General features: G+C 37.5%; 1 protein-coding gene across 2 annotated transcripts in view; it reads right to left on the reverse strand.

Moving 5' to 3' along the window:
* Positions 1 to 22067, reverse strand: part of LOC107691639 (homeobox protein PKNOX2-like) — a 66097-nt gene that overhangs the window by 19028 nt on the left and 25002 nt on the right. For both annotated transcript variants that reach the window (XM_016490365.1, XM_016490366.1), the window contains exons 3-4: positions 3439 to 3547; positions 1547 to 1683 (exon numbers count right to left, since the gene is read on the reverse strand). In XM_016490365.1, coding sequence (XP_016345851.1) covers positions 1547 to 1683; positions 3439 to 3525 — 224 coding nt within the window. In that variant the 5' untranslated portion in view covers positions 3526 to 3547. The remainder of the gene's footprint in view (positions 1 to 1546; positions 1684 to 3438; positions 3548 to 22067) is intronic.

The following is a 22067-nucleotide window of genomic DNA, read 5'->3' on the forward strand; positions in this document are numbered from 1 at the left end:
ATTGTGCCGTTGTGCGTTTGGATGAGAATCAGAACAAGTTATGAGTGATGGCTCTCTGCTGCGCCTTTGAATATTTAGAGCACTTAAGATGTGTCATGTAGGATGAAACCAGAAATCTGCTTGTGTGAGAGAGAGAGAGAGAGAGAGAGAGAGAGAGAAGGAGGTGGTGAGATTTATAAGTGAGAAGCTGAGTCTGTGCTTGAGTATATGTGACTAGGAATGATGGGGAAGTAGGAGCAGACACTGTGTGTGTATGTGTGTGTGTGTGTGTACATAGTGTGAATGTAGGCTCAGTCTAGGCTTTTTTTCACACCGCCTGCAGGCCGCCCCCGGCTGGCTGCTCACATCAAAGGCAGCTTTCTCTCTCTGAGGAGCTGAGAGACTGAGCCCCAGGCCTGCCCAGGCCTTCACAGACCTGCCTCGGGGGTTAGCGTGAAACCACGGGCCTCTGCCACGCCGCCGCGAGACACCGCTAATCATAGCCAGCGCTGCAGCCGGTCGAACGAGCCCTCACGGCTGCCTTCAGACAAGAACCGCCGATGCTACGATATGCATGCAGCTCGCAAACAGGCGCGCTGTAATCAGCCGGGGAGGGGAGGTTTGGGAATGAGGCTTTAAGTATTTAAAGTGTCAGTGTGCCATGTTTTATTTATTTCATGAATAAACGAGGAAATATGACTTATGCAGGCGTGTTGCTATCCAAATCTAGCGTCTAGTCTGTATGCTTGTATTTAGATCAATATGTTATGAGGGTTTCAAATAACTATAAAACTGCATTATTTATATCTGATGGAACAATGGTGTACAGGTACCTACATAATATTCACTGGGAAAAAATAACTAAAATAAAAGAACACAACTTTCATACTTTGGCATACATAAACGCTACAGTTACAAAAGTTTGGAGTCAGTACAATTTTTTATTTATTTTTGAAAGCAAGAGAGCAAGAAAGAAAGCAAGAAAGACTTTCTGTTCATTAATGGAACCTAAATAAAAATGTATCATGATTTCCACAAAAATATTAAGCAGCAAATCTGTTTTCAACATTGATAATAATAAGAAATGTTTCTTGAGCACCAAATCTGCATATTAGAATGATTTCTGGAGGATCATGTGACTGATGACTGAAGTAAAGACAGCTGAAAATTCAGCTTTCCATCACAGAAATAAATTACATTTTAAAATATATTCAAACAGAAAACAGTTTTTAAATTGTAAAATAAATAAATAAATAAGTACTGTTTTTACTGTATTTTGTAGTCTTGCTGAGCTTAAGAGACTTATTCCAAAAACATTAAAAAATCTTACTGATTCTAAACTTTTGAATGGCAATGGTTGTTTGTTTGTTTATACTTCTCCAGTAAGCAACCACCTAGCACTGCCCTAGTGACCAACCAGAACACCTTAGCAACCACACAGCATCCTTGCATCATGTTTTGCATCTGTAATCACAGAAGCTTACATTTTCTTTAGAGAACGTACAAATCTAGATTTACTTATAAATGATGTCCTTAATAAGAGGCTGCATTACTGCATAATACTCACCTGTAAACGGCTCGTTTATCTGACTCCAGTTGGGCTTGGGGGTCAAGGGTCACGCTGACCTGTGTGGCCCCGGCCGCTGAGGCTGCAGAGAGGTGGACATGCTGGCCCTTTGAGTTTTGCTGCGTAGTGCCTGTCATCTGAAGAAATACAGAATACAAAATAACTGCAGATGTGCAGATTTTTTCAAATCAAATCAAATTAAGTTTTCTTTTCAAGATTTATGGAATTATTTTTAAAGGGCCCTTATTATGACATTTCGAATATTGCCTTTCATGCAGTGTGTAATGTAGCTGTATGTGAATGTAAACAATCTTCAAAGTTGTACAGCCGAAAATTTGAGAGGACGCTGTGTCCTATGCTGTGAAAGTTAATTTGTTTTATTTTCACTTCCAAAAGATGAGGCTGCAAAGAATCAGTCATTAAAATTCATTTTTTTTCCACTGTACCACAGCAATACAACCCCATTCGTTTTTTTGTGTTCCTGTCATTTTACTGACGACTGATTCTCATCTCGGGGAGTTCAACGTGGGATTCACAAAACGCTTGCATGCATGCATATAAACATATTGTAGGAGACTCCCAAAACAATATTAGGAATCTTAAAAAATGGCATAATAGGGGCACTATAAATGTAAAATCAGCTAATAATTCCTGACAAAGATAAGCTAAATAACATGTTTGGAGAATGCGCAACCCATTCTGCTTTTACCCCCTCTGCGCCGGTGAGCCAAAGATGCTGTTCAAGATCATCTTGCTCATGTGCATGTTATTGGTGGCTCATGGCCAGGTACTGTCGTCTTATCAGATTTAGTTTATGAATGCCTCACTTCTGTGTTTTTCTTATGGGTTACGGTGCTTTTATGGCTGTAAGAGCAAAAATGTGCACATAGTAATCTGGTTTGTTATCTTTTCCGCAAAGGAGGGAAAACGGCACACGTCCAGATAAAGTTCTAGAAAAACTTGAGGCAAAAGCTAGCAAGGAAACATGTTTTTTCCCCCCAGCATTCATATTCAGGAAGGCACTTCCAATGTCTCGGCATTCTCTCGGTTTGTCTTGACAATGTAGCATATGGTCTCATTAAAATCCAGAATCTAAATTGAGGCACTTGACCCCTAATATTTTACGTAGGTGAACTTCTGCAGGAAAACGTTCCACCTAGTCATCAAATAAAACTCCGGCAGTCAAGGTGGGCAGAGGTCTTGCTCTTTAGCAATCAAAACATTGTCAAGATGAACAAATACCCTGTTTAGGATGCATTAGTGGGAGAGAGAGTACAACTTGTTTGTTGTCTATGCTTCCCCGTCTCTCCTGCCCTGTTTTTCTCTCTTGTGATGCAGCTTTGAAAGCAAGCCCCCTCCTGTCTCCCTCCCCAGAACAAAAATGATTTACGTGAGGGAGGAAGCTAGAAGTCTTAATCCCAGCCTCAAATAGGAAATAAATGAGCTTCTTCACACTTAACTAGCTCTCATTTGCATGTCTCCACCAGCGCGCTGCTCTCTTCTCCCCAGCCGCTAATCCTCAGGGCGGAGGGATACAGCAGCCGGACAGGGAGAGGGGGCTCTGGGACAAAAAGCTGCTCTGTGTCCCTCTGATTAACTCAGGACAAGCACAAGGAAGATATGACATTGCACAGAACTAAAGATGTACCTTTCTCACATTCACAATTTGAGACACAACCACAGGTTACTGTGATAACCCTGCTGAGAAAAAAAAAGCCTTTTTCTTTGGTCTCCAAATCTGGTTAGGCTGGAATGCTTTTATTATTATTACTATTTAGTGTATTATGCAGCTACTGAGGTGAGTGATCAGTTTATTATCTTTATTACAACAATAATCTATATATAATAAAAAATAAAAATAATTAAAAAAAACAGTTTATTTGTTAACTGACCTGTTGGCTCTCCTGGTACGATGGTGGAGGGACACTCTGTGTGGCCATCATGGTCAATGCTGGTGCTGGGGACACATGTTGCATCATGGGATAGCTTCACATGGAGATCCTGAAGGAAACACAACAGTGGCATACAAGATTATTTACAGTGCTGTTTTACGACCAAATTCATATCTACTGGCATACTTATCAAAAGTAAAATAATTGTGCTTTTTATCTTTTATAACAAATTGCATAATATTTCATATATAATTGCAGCTTTCCTCAGTTCTTTACTGAAACAATTCCATGACATACCACTAGGTGCTGCTGTACTTTAACTCACAAAAAATAACTTCCATACAATGGTAATACGTAAAATCAAATCAAATTAAAAATAAAATAAAATCATTTTGAGGCCAGGGATTACATCAATGTTTGCATACAAATTTGTAATTGAAGCCCTATCGACTACAAATCTTAAGCCAACATTTTTTAAATATAAAATGCCCAGATTGTCCATTTAATGCAATACTGTACAGACATTACAATTTTTATATTTTTTATTTACAATATTAGAATATTATTTTATATGAATAATGTCACTAAATCCAATACATTAGTAACAAGTTCGAACAAAACAATCTAACACATTGCCATCAACCCAATAAAAATTGTTAGCAGTACATCTATCCAGAAAACCAAATAAGCACCTTGAGGTGCAGGTACATGATGAGTTAGTGTTTTCTAAGGTAAACATGACAACCCCAGCAGGCCAATCAGAGGCTCATTAGCTCTGTTGTCAGAAGAGTAATTGACACTGGACAAGGGAAGGGTGGACTCCAGGGAGGGTGCACTGTGGGTAACCCAGACTACAGATAATTGGCCCCATGTTACTGCACATGGACCCCTGAACCCCATTTCTAAGCTAGGTTTTATCAAGTATAACACAAATGTTCTCTACTCTTTGCTCACATTTTGAAATGTCATAAAATTGTACACTTGAGTTGCACTTTTGTTTCAAATAAAATATTTTTTTTGTTTGAATTCTTAAATAAATAAATGCAACACTAACTTTCTTATTTCTTTTCAAGTTATATATGCTCTTACCAAGTCTATTACCATAAACATCTTTGAATGTTGGATAATGTTCTGTCTCATATTCATTTTCCCATCTAAGTGCATTCAAAATAGATTTAGTGCCATCCAAACAGAAGACGATAGCCTTAAGCATATGAAACTATTCACTGTTAAACTAGTCTTTTGTTAAATTTTCGTTACAGAACCTCATGAAATCACACCCAAATCGTTAAAGTTAAGTTTGACCCCTCAAAACACGGTCTTCAGTCCACCATTGAGCTCCAGGCTTTTAGTAGATGCCCACAGATGTAAAAAGCAGAAGCTATCACAAAGAATACTAAAAATACATAAGCAATCATATATAATTACTCTGAAAAAACAGTACAATCACATCTGCCGAGTTAATGTGGGTGGGACCTCTGCTCTGTTTGGTAATTACCAGAGGTGTGACCAAGTCGTTGTTTTGCAAGTCACAAGTAAGTCTCGAGTCTTTGCATTCAATTCTCGAGTCAAGTCCCGAGTCAAGACAGACAAATCCCAAGTCAAGTCCCGAGTCAAGACAGGCAAGTCCAAGTCGAGTTGCAAGTCCTCAGCTTTTAGCTTCAAGTCTTAAACAAGTCATTAGTGCTCTTTGCCCAAATTAGTGTCTCAGAATTAATTACCATATCAAATGTATAGTAATTTATATCAGGAAGGCAGGTAGAATATGTTTGACATAGTTCAATTTCATGTGAGATGGGTGCCCTTAGTAAAACTACTCAAGTTCAGTTTAGGGATTGTGCCAAAATAGGACAAGCAGTGAAAAAAAAAAACAACAACAAATTTTTTATTAGTAACAGAATAGCTAAAACAACAGAATTTCATAGAAATACAGCTGCAACATACTTTGCATGTGTGCTTAAGAATATATGCTTCTGGTGTTATATCTAAGCCAATGAGCCATTATTTGGAACCTCAATGAAATAGATTTAAAAACATGTGAGCGGAAACGCAGAAAGAACTGCTTTGAAAGAACTAGAAGAAATAACTGCTACCATACTTTACAAGTGAGAGGAAACATGCAATATGGATGCAGACAAACTCATGAAGACTGTACTATCATTCTTTATAACTAAGAGTAACAAAGACAAAATCATTTTATAGAAAAAAATGTTGTACATTAAATGTTAAGTTTATAATATGCATAGTTGATTGCTAAATTTAGGGGCTATGTGCGCTTTAGGCCTACAGACTGATTTACAACACGTGAATTCATTTATTTATCCTGAAAGAAATGAAAGTGACATGAGTGCCTGGTGAAGAGGGAGAAAAATATAGTATATATAAAAATAGTATATTTTATAGTTATATATTCAATGCTCATTTTGTGAAAGAAACACTTCTTCAAATTATATTTTAAATTATCACTAGGCCTATTGTCGCTTGCCCACTTCAGTCATTAGGCCTAATGTGCATTTTTTGCATTGATTAATTTTAAATCTAAATTAAATCAAGGTCTATCTAATAATTCTGTTGCACCAAACTTTAAACCTTTAAAAATAAGCAGGTTTACATTTTAACCCATCATTTTGATCCTGGATTTAAATTAGGCTATAGCCTATTTAGGATTAACTTTAATCCAGTTGCACCCTAAATTTAAACTCAGATTTAAATCTCGATTATGGATTAACTTTAAACTTAATGGAGGTTTAAATAAAACAAAATGCACATGAAATTAAAATATGTAACTGATTGAACAAAAACAGTGGAGATCTGACAAAAATATATTACTCCATTAATTTATACTAGCATATACTGTATATGTCCGAGTCCGAGTCAAGTCTCGAGTCAAGTGACTCGAGTCCACACCCCTGGTAATTACACAAGACATAAATCATTCATTTAAAACGTGACCTATAAAGTTCTTTCTGTGCTTTAGTAGTAGTCATTTTCTCTCTTGAGAGCAGCTTGATAGCTCTGTCTATAGCTTAACAGCTTGAAATCTTAAAGACACAGAAAGTGTTTATAAATGGGTGCGTATGAGCATTTTCCAGTTGTTTGTATCAAAGTTTGCAGCAATAATTCTGTGGACTGCAGAATAAGAGGATTGTCAAGAGGATTGTGGGAAAATCAAGAGACACAGAGCAGAATACAGTACAGAAGCCAAGTCTGTCAGACAGTGGACAGGATGCAAACTTCCTCAGACAGCAGACAGACAACGGTTTGAACGGGAAAACAGGAAAGATCATTTTTTCCCTCGTAGCTCATCTTCAGGTTGGCAGGAGTGTGTGGAAATGGTCAAAGGGGCCAAGACAAACCAAGCAGCTATTTTAAGGAGATCACACACATATACACACACACGGTTTTGGGTTATCATGATCATAAACACCATCAGCACCTCTGCGCTTGGACCGTTTCATGTTGGACTTCGTGGAAACGTGAGGAATTTTCCAAGCACAAATTAGATTCTGGCTTGGTGTTGCATATTTTATGAAGCTCGTCCAAATCATACAAATTGAGAACGTTGTGTGTGTGTGATTTGTATACTGATTACACATAACGCCTGTGTTCTCATTCCAAGTGCTATCAGCCGAAAGGCATCTTCGCTGTTATCTCGCCTCATTTTAATTGCAAATTTTGTGAGCGAGTTGGTAATTAAATGGAAAATTGCACATTAATTGATGAGACTAAAGATAAAGCAATTCCAATTATTGCACGGTATTTTAAGGGGGCCTCTCAAGTCTCGGTCCCTGGAGTGGCGTGGTACCCACAGCAGCATCATAATAATAATGCATACACACCGTGGACACTGGGTAACAGCTCTATCCACACACCTGTGTTTACAGACATGGACACACACACGTAGTTTATAATGAGCAAAGAAACCTCCGAAGTCTCGGCAGGTGAAAGGCGTGCATTGATTAAGCCTTCCGGCTTGCTCTTTTAAAAGACATCATCACACCTTCTGTCTTAACATACCGGGTATTGATTTCAAAGCATTGGTCGATGCAAACACATCAATCTGTTCATTGATATACAGTTGGAAATTCTTCCTCTGTCATGCAGTCGATGGCCTAAACAGCTGCGTATACATCGCAACATGCACTTTTAGCTCTGTGCAGAGTAAAGTAGTAAAGCTATAAGAAAGGAGTGCAACCTTTGTATAAGAGATCAGGATGTTACTGAAAAAAGTTGGGGAGCAACATCATTTTCAGAAAAAAATGGCATTTTTAATTTTTTGGGCCAAAAGAGAAAACTGGACAAATGTTAACTGAAACTGTAACTAACTAAATAAATATTTACTGACATTGGAAAAAAAGGTCACATTTCAAGACTCTTGTAGACAAAAAATAAAATAAAAAAATCTAACAACTAAATGAAGACCACAAAGTAAACTGTAGTTACATTTTTAACTCAGTTGCAACTTAAGTTTATGCATTTACATGCAAAATGGGTGAGTATGATTTTTTAAATGTTTTTGAAAGAAGTCTCTTATGCTCACCCAGGCTGCCTTTATTTGATCAAAAATAGAAAAAAACTAAAATTGTGAAATATTAATACAACTTAAAATTGATGTTTTCTCATTTTAAGCATTTAAAATGTATTTTAAATGTAAATAAAATGTGTAACTACAGTCTTCACTGTCACATGATCCTTCAGAAATCATTCTAGTATGCTGGTTTGGTGCTCAAGAAACATTATAATCAATGCTGAAAACAGCAGTGCTGCTTAATGTTTTTGTGAAAACATTTTAGTGGATTTTTCAGGATTCTTTGATGAATAGAAAGTTCAAAAGAACAGCATTTATCTGAAATATAAATCTTTTGTAACAATAGAAATGTCTTTACTGTCATTTTGATCAATGCATAAGTATAAAAGTTTTTTTTTTTTTTTATGTACTGACCACAAACATTTGAACACAGTGTATGTTTATGCTGTATATGTATGTATGTAGTTGCATTAAAAGCTAAATCACCAGAAGCTACAGTATAACTCTTTTGGGTATTAGCACATTTAATAAAAAATGGTTTCCCATTAAATAATACATTAAAGGTTGTTACAGCTTAGACAGCATCGCATTGGCACCAATTTGAAGAGAACATAGTATAAATCACTTTAAATGTATAGATTTAATCACAGAATTCATTGGTATTCCAAACCAAAATTGATTTAAAATTAGAACTGAAATGTTTTAATGCACCGATAAAAAGATTTAAAAAAAAATTGCTTTTAAAAGTACAATATTCTACATAAAGTAGAAATTAAATAGAATACACTTAAATCAGTAATATAACATAGATCATTAATAAAACAAAACCAAATAGTAAATAGTATGAAGTTATTTAATTACAGTGTTTTATGAGAAACTGTAATTGATGCAGTTGTAAGTGAGACATACAGTGCAGCCTGTAACTTCATGGCTTGAGCTCATAATTACAGCTGGCAGGGAAAGCGTTTTAAAGGTTGGGGAAATGGAAAGTAAAGTGGGGATGTATTGAACATGTCTGGTGTGTGTCTGGGAAAAAGGGAGAGTTCGAATGTTAGCCCTCTTCCCATCGATACTGCTCCGCCAGACCCTCACCCACAATCGTTTGACTGCTTGATCACAATCGATAATGAACGCAGCCACCTGACGGAAAGCTGCTACTGACGAGGCTAATAGAACATTGTCAGAGACGTTGTTTAGTAATGACAAAGCCTGCATGCTAATTTGGAAACTGAAAGTATATACTTCACTGATAATGAAGACATTACAGCAGTATTGAGACTCACAATAAAATCATTTTGTCATAAACTCTTTGTGTTAACATATAAGTGTTAGCATTTAGCTGAGTTTAAGACTTAAACTTTATAGTATGTATAAAATAACAATGTTAAGATTAATAAATCATTATTACTTAACTTCATGGTTTATGTTTATCATTTTAGAACTGCAGCTTTAACTGTGCATTCACAATTTTGACATGGCATTTACCAAACATTTGCAACTACTCTCGCTATCAGCTACAAACAAATGATAGAGAATGGCCATGTATTGAATCTCTCAGTCCGAGACACGCATCCTTGTGCACGATGGCGAGGGATCAAAGATGTGTGTGCGGGCAATGACTTCCTGTTAGTTAGAAACATCCTTTGTGGACGGACCATGGAGGGCTCCGCGTGCGAGCCGGTGCTGAAAAAGAGCAGCAGGTTTTTTTCCCCGTTAAGCAGAAACAGGTGAGCTCCAAAGTACAGGAGGAAGTGGTTCGTGGTTTATAGACCCCATTCATCATCATCCACATAGTCTCCCTCTGCGTCTCACAGCTAGCCCTCACATCTGGGAAGAGGGTGTTTTATATATCTGTTTACCAGGCAAGCTGGTAACAACAGACCTTCACTTTCTCTTGAGACACTTCCAACGTGGCATGCCGCTGGACATTGTTTCGAAAACTGAAAACAGCTACATAAATCGTTTTATTTGAAGTGTGTTTCTGTGCCACAAATGTCACTAACAAAATATATATAGGCCAAAGTACACTTCTGCAAGTTTTTTGTCTTGTTGATTTCATCAATTTATATTCATCCATTTTAGTCAGATTTACTCAGACTAACCTGATATTAAATTTTATTCTATGAAAATGACATTAGACGTATTCACAACGTGACCTACACATTCTGACTAGCAACATAAACTGTGAGATTTTTACATTTTTCAAAGTCTCTTATGCTCACCGAGGATGCACAATTTAAAATAACTTTTTTTCTATTTTAATATTTTATAAATTGCAATTTATCTGAATTTTCAGCAGCCATTACTCCAGTTTTCAGTGTCACAAGATCCTTCAGAAATCATTCTAATATGCTGAATTGGTGCTCAAGAAATATTTCTTGTTTTTATCAATGTTAAAAACAGTTGTGCTGCTTAATATTTTTTTGAATTTTTCAGGATTCTTTGATGAATATTTGATGAATAGAAAGTTCAAAAGAACTTAATTTATTCTTGCTGAATAAAAGTTTTTTTTTTTTTTTTTTTTGCCGCCCCTGAACCTTAACCGGTAATGTAATGCCGAGTTCACACTGGACGATTTTCAAAGACGTCGCATCACTGTTGGTTTCACACTGAACGACTATCTGGAGTAGCATTCAGTTGTTGCTGTGTTCACACTGCACGATGGAACGACGACAGGAGGTTACACACTGCATGACTTTACAATAGGAAGAATCGCCGACAGCTCTGTCTGGTGCAGGGTTGCCAGGTTTTCGCTACAAAACCCGCCCAATTACTACTCAAAACTAGCCTGAAAATAGCCCAATTGCTTTCGAGGGGTCCCCCAGTAAAAATCGCATTCGGGGGTAAAATACACATTTTTTTGGCGGGGTTCTCCTGGTACAATTCACATTCCAGGGCCTAAATATCACGTTATTGGGGTCGCTTCAACCTGCTGACATAAAAAACAACCGGCGGCAATCGCGGATTTGGCAACACTGGTCCGCAAACTAAGTTTCATATAACTCCTCCCCGAACTTCCCGCTGCCCTGTATCTTGGTCTCTCATTGGCTGTAGGTCATCGCCGATGTGTTTTTCAGTCAGAACTCATTTCACACAGCGTGATTGTGAATCGCCGACAGCTCCAGATATTTAGCATGCCAAATATTTCACAGGCATCGGCGACGTGTCAGCGATTCCCTCAGATTCCCTCTTGATAATTCACACTGCGTGATTGTCACTCGCGTGAACGAGCACCGATTTGCCTCCGATTTCAGACATTTGTCGGCGATTTCGCAAAACCTGTCGGCGAGTGAAAAATCGGGCTAAAATCATACAGTGTGAACTCGGCATAACTTAGTTACTATGACTGGACTATGTGAAACAATCATAATTTTTCTAGATTTCATTCATTGTTAAAACATTTTTCCTATCATATTTTCAATAACAGCACATTTTAATTAAAATCACTTGTGCATTGTTCAGAACATTTTTGTCAGTAATTTCGTTGATCAAAGAGAGAACCCCGCCCCAAACTCACATCATTGGCTGAGTTAATGCTGCTGTTGTCGGGCAGGTCAGGGTCAATCAAACAATGTTTTGAAAATACTACAGTGTTTATATTTCTCAGGGAAATCAACCCTTACAGTTGTCTCTGCATATTAGGCTGGGAGAAAAAGTATTTAACCATTAAAAAAAATTACACACTTCAGCTGCAAAATGAATGATTAGAATGAATCAACAATGAAAGACTTCATGGCAAACTCCAGTACTATCCTCTGTGCCTAACCTGAGCTTCAAAGCGAGCATGTGCCGCTGCTAAAAGTGTATCTGATTGTGATTTTCCTGGCTCCTTTTCTATGTATCCTGTGCGGAAGTTTGTCAGTCACAGATGCTGCGGGGAATGCAATGAATAATTTTAAACACTGCACGTGTCACAAATGCCCAAATATCATGAATCTTAATGTCCTGAGTCAGGGCTTCTCCAAAGTGAATACATAAAACCGGCCCACCTGAATACATTTGCTACATTAGAGGTCCTTCCGTGAGCAGAGTCGCAATGCGTTGCGAACGCATCCCGATGCGCGCTGGGAGAGGAATAGGACGGAGTTGTGGGGTTTGATTAATGAAGAAGGGAAAAGGGCAGTATGTCGGAGCAGAACCCCAGCACGGGGACAGAAGAATCCAGACCAGGTTCTCAGGCCAAACACAAGCACATTTAGACGTGCAAACATGCACCCCAGGGCTACACACCTTCAGGCAACACGCTGCCTTCGCATACAAACACACACACATACACACACCAGTGTAAAACAGCTTGGGAGACTCAGTGTCCCAGCACTGCTCATTAACCTGTACGAACCGCAGGTGGAGGATTAATTTCTGATATTCATGAGCTCAAATTTTTCTCTGTGTGTCTCTCAACTACATGATCAAATTACGGCTTTCCATTTTGTTTAAAGAGTTTACCCAAAAATTTAAATCCTGTCATTATTTACAAACCTTGACTGAAAAACACAAAAGAAGATATTTTGAAAAATGGCTTAGTGCTTTGTCTGTCCATACAATGTTCGTTTGGACCCCACTGACATTCATTGTAGGGGAAAAATACAGAAAAAAGTAAGTCTCTTCAGTTTTCCCTCTGTGCTGTCTTTAATGAAATGGAAGGTCAAATTCAGCACATTGCATTATGGGATACAGTATTCCACACAGTCTGCACTGCTTGTACACCAGCAATTTTGCAAAATGTAAAAGGTTATCTGGAGAAATGCTCTAAGAAAATCTGCATTCTGTGCACAGTATGCATACTGTATGTGTCTGAGACATTCAGAATCTTCATTCACCATTCATCCAATCTATCTGCAATTTCACTTGCCTTTGTATTTATGCTAATGATTGTTTGGATATGGTAGATCTAGAAATAATTCCAAAGTGTCCTGCTTTTTAAAATTAGATTAAAGTCTTCGCTGAAATGGGTGTTGCGGAAACTTACTGTGTGGTGAAATTTTGTTATTCCCAGAGGCCCGATGGTTCGCATGCAAATGACCTCATTAGCATAGCTAAAAGCTTTTATTATAATTAGCATTTTCTCAATAGACTGAACAAGTATGGAAATAATGGGTCCTAAAAGATTTGCACGTTCGCAATTGCACAGTTTCTAAAACACAGATATGACTTTTGTATAACTTTGAGACTTCAGATGAACAATATGATGGGAACCTGCATTAACTGTGACCTAAAATCAGTCTAATGCTGGTCATACTGTACGGAACTGCAAAGTATATCCTTTGGCATATTTTCAATACACTTCCTGGTAAGCGGCTGAGATAAAGGAAAGGTGTACACGTACAACACGTAGACTGGTTCGACTGTATGACAAGCTAAGAGGGCAAAAAGCTAATAGCTCTCTTTTGAGCAGAATTCAATGCTGCTCGGCCCCATCCATTAAATGTAATATATTGGTAATCTTTAGAAAATGCACCAAAAGCTTCATTTAATTCATTTGAACTTTTATGCGCTTGTGTGGGTGTGTGAACGTTGTGTATCATTCTGTCATCCTGTTGCAACGGCGCAGAGTCCAATCGCATCTTGATGTCATTAGTGCACACAAGAGCGAGCAGCCCTTCCTGCCGATGACATGCCATGGTTGCGTTTCCTCACTGCAGTGATAAAAATCGGAATATTGAAGGCTGGAATTCCGCTGAAATTGGAACTCCTGAGCTCATAGAGAAGGAAGGTAATCTTCAAGAGCTTGCTGTCAAATCGGTTTGGTCGGTCTCATGTTGAGCAGAGATACGGGGTAAGGGGACAGTGTGTGCGTTATCTGGTTTTCCTAATCTGCAGGGCTGTTTAAATGTATACCACCTAATCTTACCACGAGGTTGCTTGGTGAGACTTTGGGTGGATACGGCAAAAAACCAGAGAAGTCGCCTGTGATAAATGTGTCGTGAGATCAGAAAGCAGTTTGTGCTAATATAACAATCTGTAAAAGCCGTTTCAGTAGACGCTTGTTGAGTGATTCTTTGACCGATGGAAACGGTGGCCACTTACGCCGTTTTTAACCCATTTAGCACGTCATCCATCAATTTCCACTCAGGCCTGTTTTAGAGGAAGCCATCGAACATAAGAGGAAACAATTTTTACTCGCAAGCTCTGAACTAACTAAATATTATTATATATTGATTATTATATTTTATTATAGAAATATATATATATATATATATATAGTTACATTTTCAACCCGAGGGCAATATTGTATCTAAATGTACATTATGAGCATATGCCATATTATGCAATATTTCTGGAGGACGTTTAGAGAAAACATGCTTTATAATATTTGATATAAATGCATTTTTATTATTTATTATAAATATTTTCATAATGTATGCTAGAAGGTTCCTTGTATAAATTTTAGCAATAGCTGAGAGAGAATTTCGCTAATATGTAAGCAAAATTAACATTATAAGTGAAATATACGCAAACAAATCTGGAGTGAAATTAAACTGAATTAAAATCCATTTGAAAGCTTGTGAACTGAAAACAAATCAAATTGAGAAATGTGTATTGACAACCAATCCTAATGGTTGCAATGTAAGGATTTGCCATTCATGGTTACAAAACAAAACAAAAACAAAAAAAAATATTAATTAATTATTTAAAAGGCATAAAAAATAAGAGAGCCACAAAATCATATATAAAGTAAATAAAAAAATAAATACATAAATAAATAGTTTTAAAAAAAGTAAAACAAGAGCGCATTGTGCTCCGGTCTGCTACAGCTCCTGCGCTGAGGATAATAAATAAGGTGCTATGCATATGCTATGCTATGAGAGAGACACAGAGCATGAGATGGCCTTGTCAGGAATGTGGCAGTAGGATTAGGGCAAGGGTGATCAGCATGCAGAGGATTCAAGCCCCTTCCAATCCTTCCCTAAAAAAAGAGAAAACCTCAGGAGCAAGTGTGTGTGCGCTCACAGAGAGAACCACGGGGGGTTAACGAGAGGGGGGATTATCACACACACACTCTGACTGCTCTGATTGTCAGCAGATTCCTAATGAAGAGTTTAAGTTTCAGAAGAGCGCTGCAAGGAGACTCTGTGGCAGGCACGTACGTTCAGACCAGCCAACAGAGCCCGGCGGGGAGGGTCAAATATCAGCGCACGCTGGACACTGATGAGACATACGGCTAAATGGTTAGAGTCATAATCTATCCATCCGCTCCAGTGAAATTTCACAGTATCTTACCGTACGCAGAGGTTAGTGAGCAGAGTGCAGCTGTTTAAATCTATGCAATTCATACGAGACGTGTAAGTGCAAATTCTATCTATCTATCTATCTATCTAGCTATCTATCTGTATTTTATGCCCAAAAAATTTTTCCCAAAAAGAAAAGAAGTCTGCCAGAGGATCTGGAACACAGTGAGAGAAAGGTGCCCATGGAGTATTTAGAATAGGAAAAAGTTCCAGAAACAAGCCAAAAAGAGTTCTAGAACAATCCATAAACTGTATAATATGATTCTTTAAATTGTTTATAATGTTCTACACTTTCTGATTTTGACAGGAGCAGAGAAGTCCTGAAGAGCAGGTTTAACAGGGAGAACGAATCACTTTCTGATGAGACCAGTGGAGCAAAAATGAGCATGGTGCAGGATAATGAGCCGATGCTTGCTGCTCTTGGCCCCAACAGCTGATGTTTGTCTTTGTGTAGTGCCCGGAGCTACGCCGAATGGAATCCTTGGAAACTCCAAACAATCCAATATTAAATTTCCTCTGCAATGCCACAGGGAGAGAGAATCATGTGTGGGGGGAAAGGAAGGCAGCGGAGAGATGAGAGGAGTGAGAGAAAGAGAGACAGAGAAAGAGAGAGCAAGACAAAATACACTCATAGAGGGTGAGAAGATGAGATGTCAGGGGGGTACGGAGAAAATGAAAGAATGAACGAGAGAGACCAAGAATATTCAGGGATAAAATGACAGGCTATTTTGAATGGAAAGTCTCTCTCTGGCCATCCTCAGGTCTGAGCCAAGTTTCGAACCCGCAGGTGCATCAACAACTGTGGCTTCCATCAGATATAATGTTACCATGAAAGCTTCCATGTGCGCCTCAGGGAGACAGACACATTCCTTGGTGTATCTATAACATTTCAAATAACCCTTAGTCCAATTTCTGACTGTTTATTTTACTAAAATGGTAGCGTTCTTCCACCTAAAGGGGTCATTATCTAAATCAACGGTGCTGGTATGCCATGACAAGAACCACATGGAATTTTTCCTTAAATTTAGAACCACAATTCATAAAGTTTGTCTAATCCCTCACCCAGAATTTGATTATGCTTTCAGTTAATAAGAGTACATTTAGCCAAATTTTGCCCTTATTTAAATCTTTTCTCCCATTGACTTCACTTCTAATTCATATTTGCATTCTTTACTGTGGGAATTTTCCTAAAGCAGAAAAGGTGTGGTCACATTTCCCTGTGCTCAGCGAAATCCAGTCATTTCAATAGGAATCCGTGTGATTAGAAGTTTTGCGTGCAGAGCTAGTGTTGGCGACCCCACTCACAACGGCTGCTTCTGTCTCTTTTTTCCTGACATGAATTGTGTTTATTTAGACTCAAAACGTCTTTACGACCACATCAAATGGGAGACTTTTCAGACGCGTAATCCAATTTCACCTCAGCGTCAGGCGCTAGTCATATAAGCGTGGAAAAGGTACAGGTGACGAGGGAGCTTCAGTAGAACAACAGTGAACTGCGGTCAGATGAGATGTTGTCAGGCCATATGTCAGTAAAAATGAATTTCCCCTGTCCTGTCAGCAGTTATACTGTGCTCGTAGCACACGCAGAAATGCAGTGGTGCGCTCTGCATATAATTTCATATTAAAGTGCAAATGAAACTACGAGCATGCAATGTCGTAGTTATATTGTCATTTAAGTCATGAAGTTACCAAAAAGGCGATTAAAGCTGCCTTAAAACTGTGCATGCATGTAAGCAGTGGCGGCTCCTGCCAATTCTCTCAGGGGGGGCACATGTTTGCATGATTAATGATGATAGGTCACCCATTCAATTGATAAATTAACGGCTAGTTAAAGATGTAAAGGAGACTGAACTACTATAGTATTAATTAAAAATAAACTGACTCTAACAATCAATCTCTTGCTCTCCTTATGTTTCTATATGCGTGTTAACACAATTCAGCAGAAAAAAACGACTGAAGCCAGGATGTGGTTTTCCCAAAAAATTGTTACTTCAATTTCAGTTTAATAATAATTGAAGTCACATAAATCACTATTTACACAACTCACTTATATTACACTGCTCATTTACAACATTACTCACTCCCTCCCTTTCGCGCTTTGGTGGTGCATCGCCCAATCGCCCTGGAGAAACCGCCCCTGCATGTAAGTATTTGTTGAGTCACATTTAAAAAACATGTCTCTGAAATGCGGTGGTTTGGAGCAGCCCAGCACTGTCTCCCTCATCTAACACACCCGATTCAACTCGTCAGCTCATTAGTAGAGACTTTAAGACCTGAAGTGAGTCAGAAAAGGTAAAGAGTTGTGAGAAAATAGGATGCGTGTCAGATCTGTGTCATGTTCAGCAGCGGCAGCTCTTAAAGCAGCCAAAATAACATAATAACCCAGCATTTGTGATGTCTGATAATCAAAGAACAAAAGAAAAAAGAGGAAATCAATAACTTTTGTAGCTTTAAGGATTTATCTATATTTATTCAATTTCTGTATATTTCCTACTTGCTGGAGGGCACAGGTAGCTAAATATGACATTTATTAATGGGTCAACTAAATGTTAAAATTGATAGCTCTCAATTATACTGTAATGTTGAATGGCTGTAGTCAATGGTTAAATATTAGGGGGAAAAAACAATTTCATAGAGACATCAGTAGTATTGGTATCAGTGATCCTCGCCTTCAGTCATAAAAAAGATGCCATTAAACAAATATGAAAAATATACTGTCTTTGTGTTGTTTCTACATTAATTTGAAGATTGAATGTGAAATTATTGCAATATAAAAGTATATTTAAAAACTTTAATGTTAGGTGGGATTAATTGCGATTAATTTCAGAAAAATTTTATTCATTAGTATTATATTATATTATATTATATCATATTATATTATATACCAGAATTTTAATATTGTTGGCTCCCCAATTTTGAATGATATATTATAAAACAACAGAAAAATACAGTTAATGCAACCTCTGGAAAATCGTACCTCTGGAGCAACCCCTGTGGAAATGTTGCCTCCTTCTGAACCCCTACTGTACTTCTATATGAGGCTCATGAAGGTGTTTTGTATGAATGTGTGTGCGTATACGGCAGGCTCAGCAAACACACTCCAGTGGAACCCCACGGTCAGGACGTCTCCTCTCTAACGTACACACACCGCAGCAATGCAGACAGATCGCTCTGCGCTCTCGCTCCCAGTCTCTCTGGAGGTGTACAGAGAGGCCCTGGCCGGCCCCAGCACTCTGTCCTGACCATCTGGAGTACATTAGGGCTGGGGGGATATTGGATCCCCCTGCCGTGGCCGGCTGGATGGGTGGCCCGGCCCAGTGCAGCCCTTTTCAGCAGCCCAGCATGATTGATAGGAGGCCTAACTCACTGACTCCTGCTGCAGTCACCACACACTGTGACCAGAACACACACGCTACTACAAGCACTAGCTCGAAAACTATGACACGTGTACGTCAAACTGTGGCACGCTGACACCTGAGGACATCGGTATGAGCAGACACACTATAATGGGTGGTACTGTATAAAGTTTTATACCACCTGATTATATAACAGCACTTCATAACACCAGACCTGGGCTGAGAAACACAACAGATGTCGTCAATAAAACATGAAAGTTCATCACACGCAATAAATCAGAGTACTGGCTACAAAACTAAGGATTAACCTGACAAATTGGCAGCAAAGTGAGCTGCAGTACATTTATATTCTGCTTATATCGCTTGGCTATACTCAGAAAAGCAAATCATCTCTCTGAAAGAGAACAATACTTACTTAGGAATGATCAACAAAAGATCAATGCAACAAAAATGTTCCAAAATGAGCAAATTAATTCATAATATTTGTTAACCCCTCCATTAATTATTTTGTTTGACATGATAGATGTTTGAATGATACAACAGTGTTTTAGTTCCATATTAAAATAAAAGCAAATCTCAGATTTCTTACCCTGACAATAATATTGTGATGATATTAGAATTTTTCTATGTTTTAAAAAAATGAAAAAATTGAATAAAGTTGTAACATTATGAGAACAAAAATGTAAATGTTACAAGTTTAGTCACAATGTTTTAAGAAAAAGGGTAATGTTGCATGAATAATGTGAAAAATAAAAAACATTTAATTGAAGTTACAGTAAAATTAATGTTATGTGAATAAAGCATAATATTTTGAGGGGGAAAAAAAACAATATTATGCGATTATCACAATAGAAACAGGCTGCATTATTTTATTTTAAAAACAAATATATTCCCATAAAAGGCCTATTTTAAGATTATTTTCAAAACATTATAACTTATTTCATGATTGACGTAATTTTCAAAATATTAAAAACTTATTTTCGTAAAAGACCAATTATAAGATTACTTTTAAAACACTGACTTAGCTTTTTTTATTTTATTTTTATTTTAATACTAAAAGCACAAAAACACTGTTGTAGAATGATAATCAATTTTCAATGTTTTTGGCGGACTGAAACATTATGACCTATTGAACTTGTTCTTCACTGAAAAGCATCTGTGTACTTGTATGTAACACAGCTGAGCAAACTTCAACTTCATACAGGAATGCAAGAACCTGTGAGGAAACATCTAGAATCTCTAAAGAACCATATTACCAACTCACTCACCTTGTATAGTGAAAAACTAATAAATAAATATATTATATATTTTTTGAAGGCTTTAATGAACCTAAAACGCTGCACAGATCCATAAAAAAATAAAAAAATAAAAATAAACCTTTTAGGAGTGAAGAAAAAAAAAGGTTAGGACAAGAAAATGTAAATGAAGTTTGCATGACTAATTGCCTGAGATTATAAATATAGCCTACCATAAAAGTTCCTTCAAGTGCTCCAAAAACATTGCAAGAACTATTTCTAAAAGCAAGTTAAAGAAAACTAATCTTCGCCCACAAAGTTGGCTAATAAATTGTCTTACGTCTGTGATGCATACCTGCACGTTGCACACCTCAGGTTAATCCCTATCTCAGAAAAGAAGAGAGGAAGAAAATCAGTGAACGTGGCAGAGACAAGGAATTAAAAAAAAAAAAAAGAAAGAAATAGGCGACATTTCGAATAAATGGCATCCAAAACCCACTCCAATTATCTTTGGCAGCCATGCCAGGGAGGCTGACTTAATTAAAGTGAGTGGAAAAGGAAGAGAGAGAGAGGGAAGAAGTGATTGAGGGGGCAGAAGAGTGCGTATCAGCGCCAAGCACAAAGCCGAGCACCACCGCCGTCCACCACTCTTTCTCTTTTCAATTTCACTTCAAAGGACCAAGGCAAGAAATCATAAAAAAGGGAGAGCGAGACGTTTTTTTAAGCAATATAATTGCACTATTCATATCCAGTGTTTTTATCGTCATTCAGATAGGACAAAAAAATACATAAAAAGAGAATAAAAAATGATTTTACTCGCCGCTAAATCCCCAATAATCCTCTTGTGCTTTTCCAAGTCTGCCTTCGACGTTGACCTTTTCGCAGGAATCCTGTTGCCATGGAAACTCTTGCTGCACTCCCCCCGAACACACACCATTCTGTACATATTTCTGTCATCGCTCTGACAGAATACTCACAGGAAACGGTTGTTTAAGCGCAAATGTAGCTTGTTTTGCCCCCTAAACTCTTTGCTAATCATATTAGTATTTATAGAGACTGACCACGTTTTGCGTACGTGATTATCAGTGCACGCTAACTCGCATGTGATGTTTACAACATCTAAACAACTTCCATTAGCACTCAAATGAATATTAATACACAAACCTCTGCTGTCAATCTGATGGTAGCTGAACTTTTTCATGCCTGGTCGACCCAGTGATATGGCATATCTCTCTTTAGTTCATCAACACTTCATCAGCCCCTCATGTAAATGAAATCTTGAGTATGAAATATATAGACAATGCCAAACAGAAGGCAGCTGGTCGCTGAGGGCCGTCCAGAAGGACTGTGGGTGGCAGATTTATAAATTCAGCTATAATGTGTGACTTCAAAAATAAACAGCTTTTAACAGAGGACAATGGCTGTTTCATAACTGCAAGATGATGTGAGATGCTGTGATTTCAAAGCAAGTGTTTAATGCTGTGAAGATGGTAAAAAAAATATATACATTTTATTGGTCTTATGAATGTATTTTATATTACTACAGGATGTACTACACCAAAATGTACTGTATAACAAATTTCAGTAACATTAGATTAGGGAACACATATTCACTTATTAACTAAGAGTTTTCCCTCAATAAACTCCTAATTTGCTGCTTATTGATAGTAAGTAAGGTGGTTGCTGTAGTAGTTATGTTTAGGTAATGGGTAGGGTTAAGGGATCTAGAACATGGTAATGCAGAATAAGGCTCTATACGTTATTATGTGCTTTAAAACAACTAATAAACAGCCAATATGCTAGTAATATGCATGCTAATATGCAACTAGTTGATAGTAAATAGTGGTCCCTAATCTAAAGTGTTTCCCAAATTTCTATTCAAACACAAAAACAAAAACAGTTGTAGATGATACGTACTTCATTGCAACCTCTGACTCATACTGATGAGGTGATTTCTATACTTTAGTATTCAAATTCTATACTATTATGTTACTTTAAAAAAACGTAAAAATCTAAAATTATTAATTTTAAGTTAATTTATTCATCACATTACAATGTACAGTATGAAAAATGTATATTCATTTTAAAATTGGCTAAAGATGACATTTTTTACGTAAGCAAAGTCAATTTTACATATATTTTAAAGCATTAGATGATGGAAATATTATTGTAAAAATGGGGAAATCAGCATCCATAATTAAATATCCAAAATCAAATAATAAAAAAACCACTGCAGTGCTATTTCAGTATATATAGTACCTGATAACACTCTCTCTGTGTG

The sequence above is a fragment of the Sinocyclocheilus anshuiensis genome, unplaced genomic scaffold (genome assembly GCF_001515605.1).
Source record: "Sinocyclocheilus anshuiensis isolate Anshui unplaced genomic scaffold, SAMN03320099.WGS_v1.1 scaffold186, whole genome shotgun sequence".
Classification (NCBI taxonomy): domain Eukaryota; kingdom Metazoa; phylum Chordata; class Actinopteri; order Cypriniformes; family Cyprinidae; genus Sinocyclocheilus; species Sinocyclocheilus anshuiensis.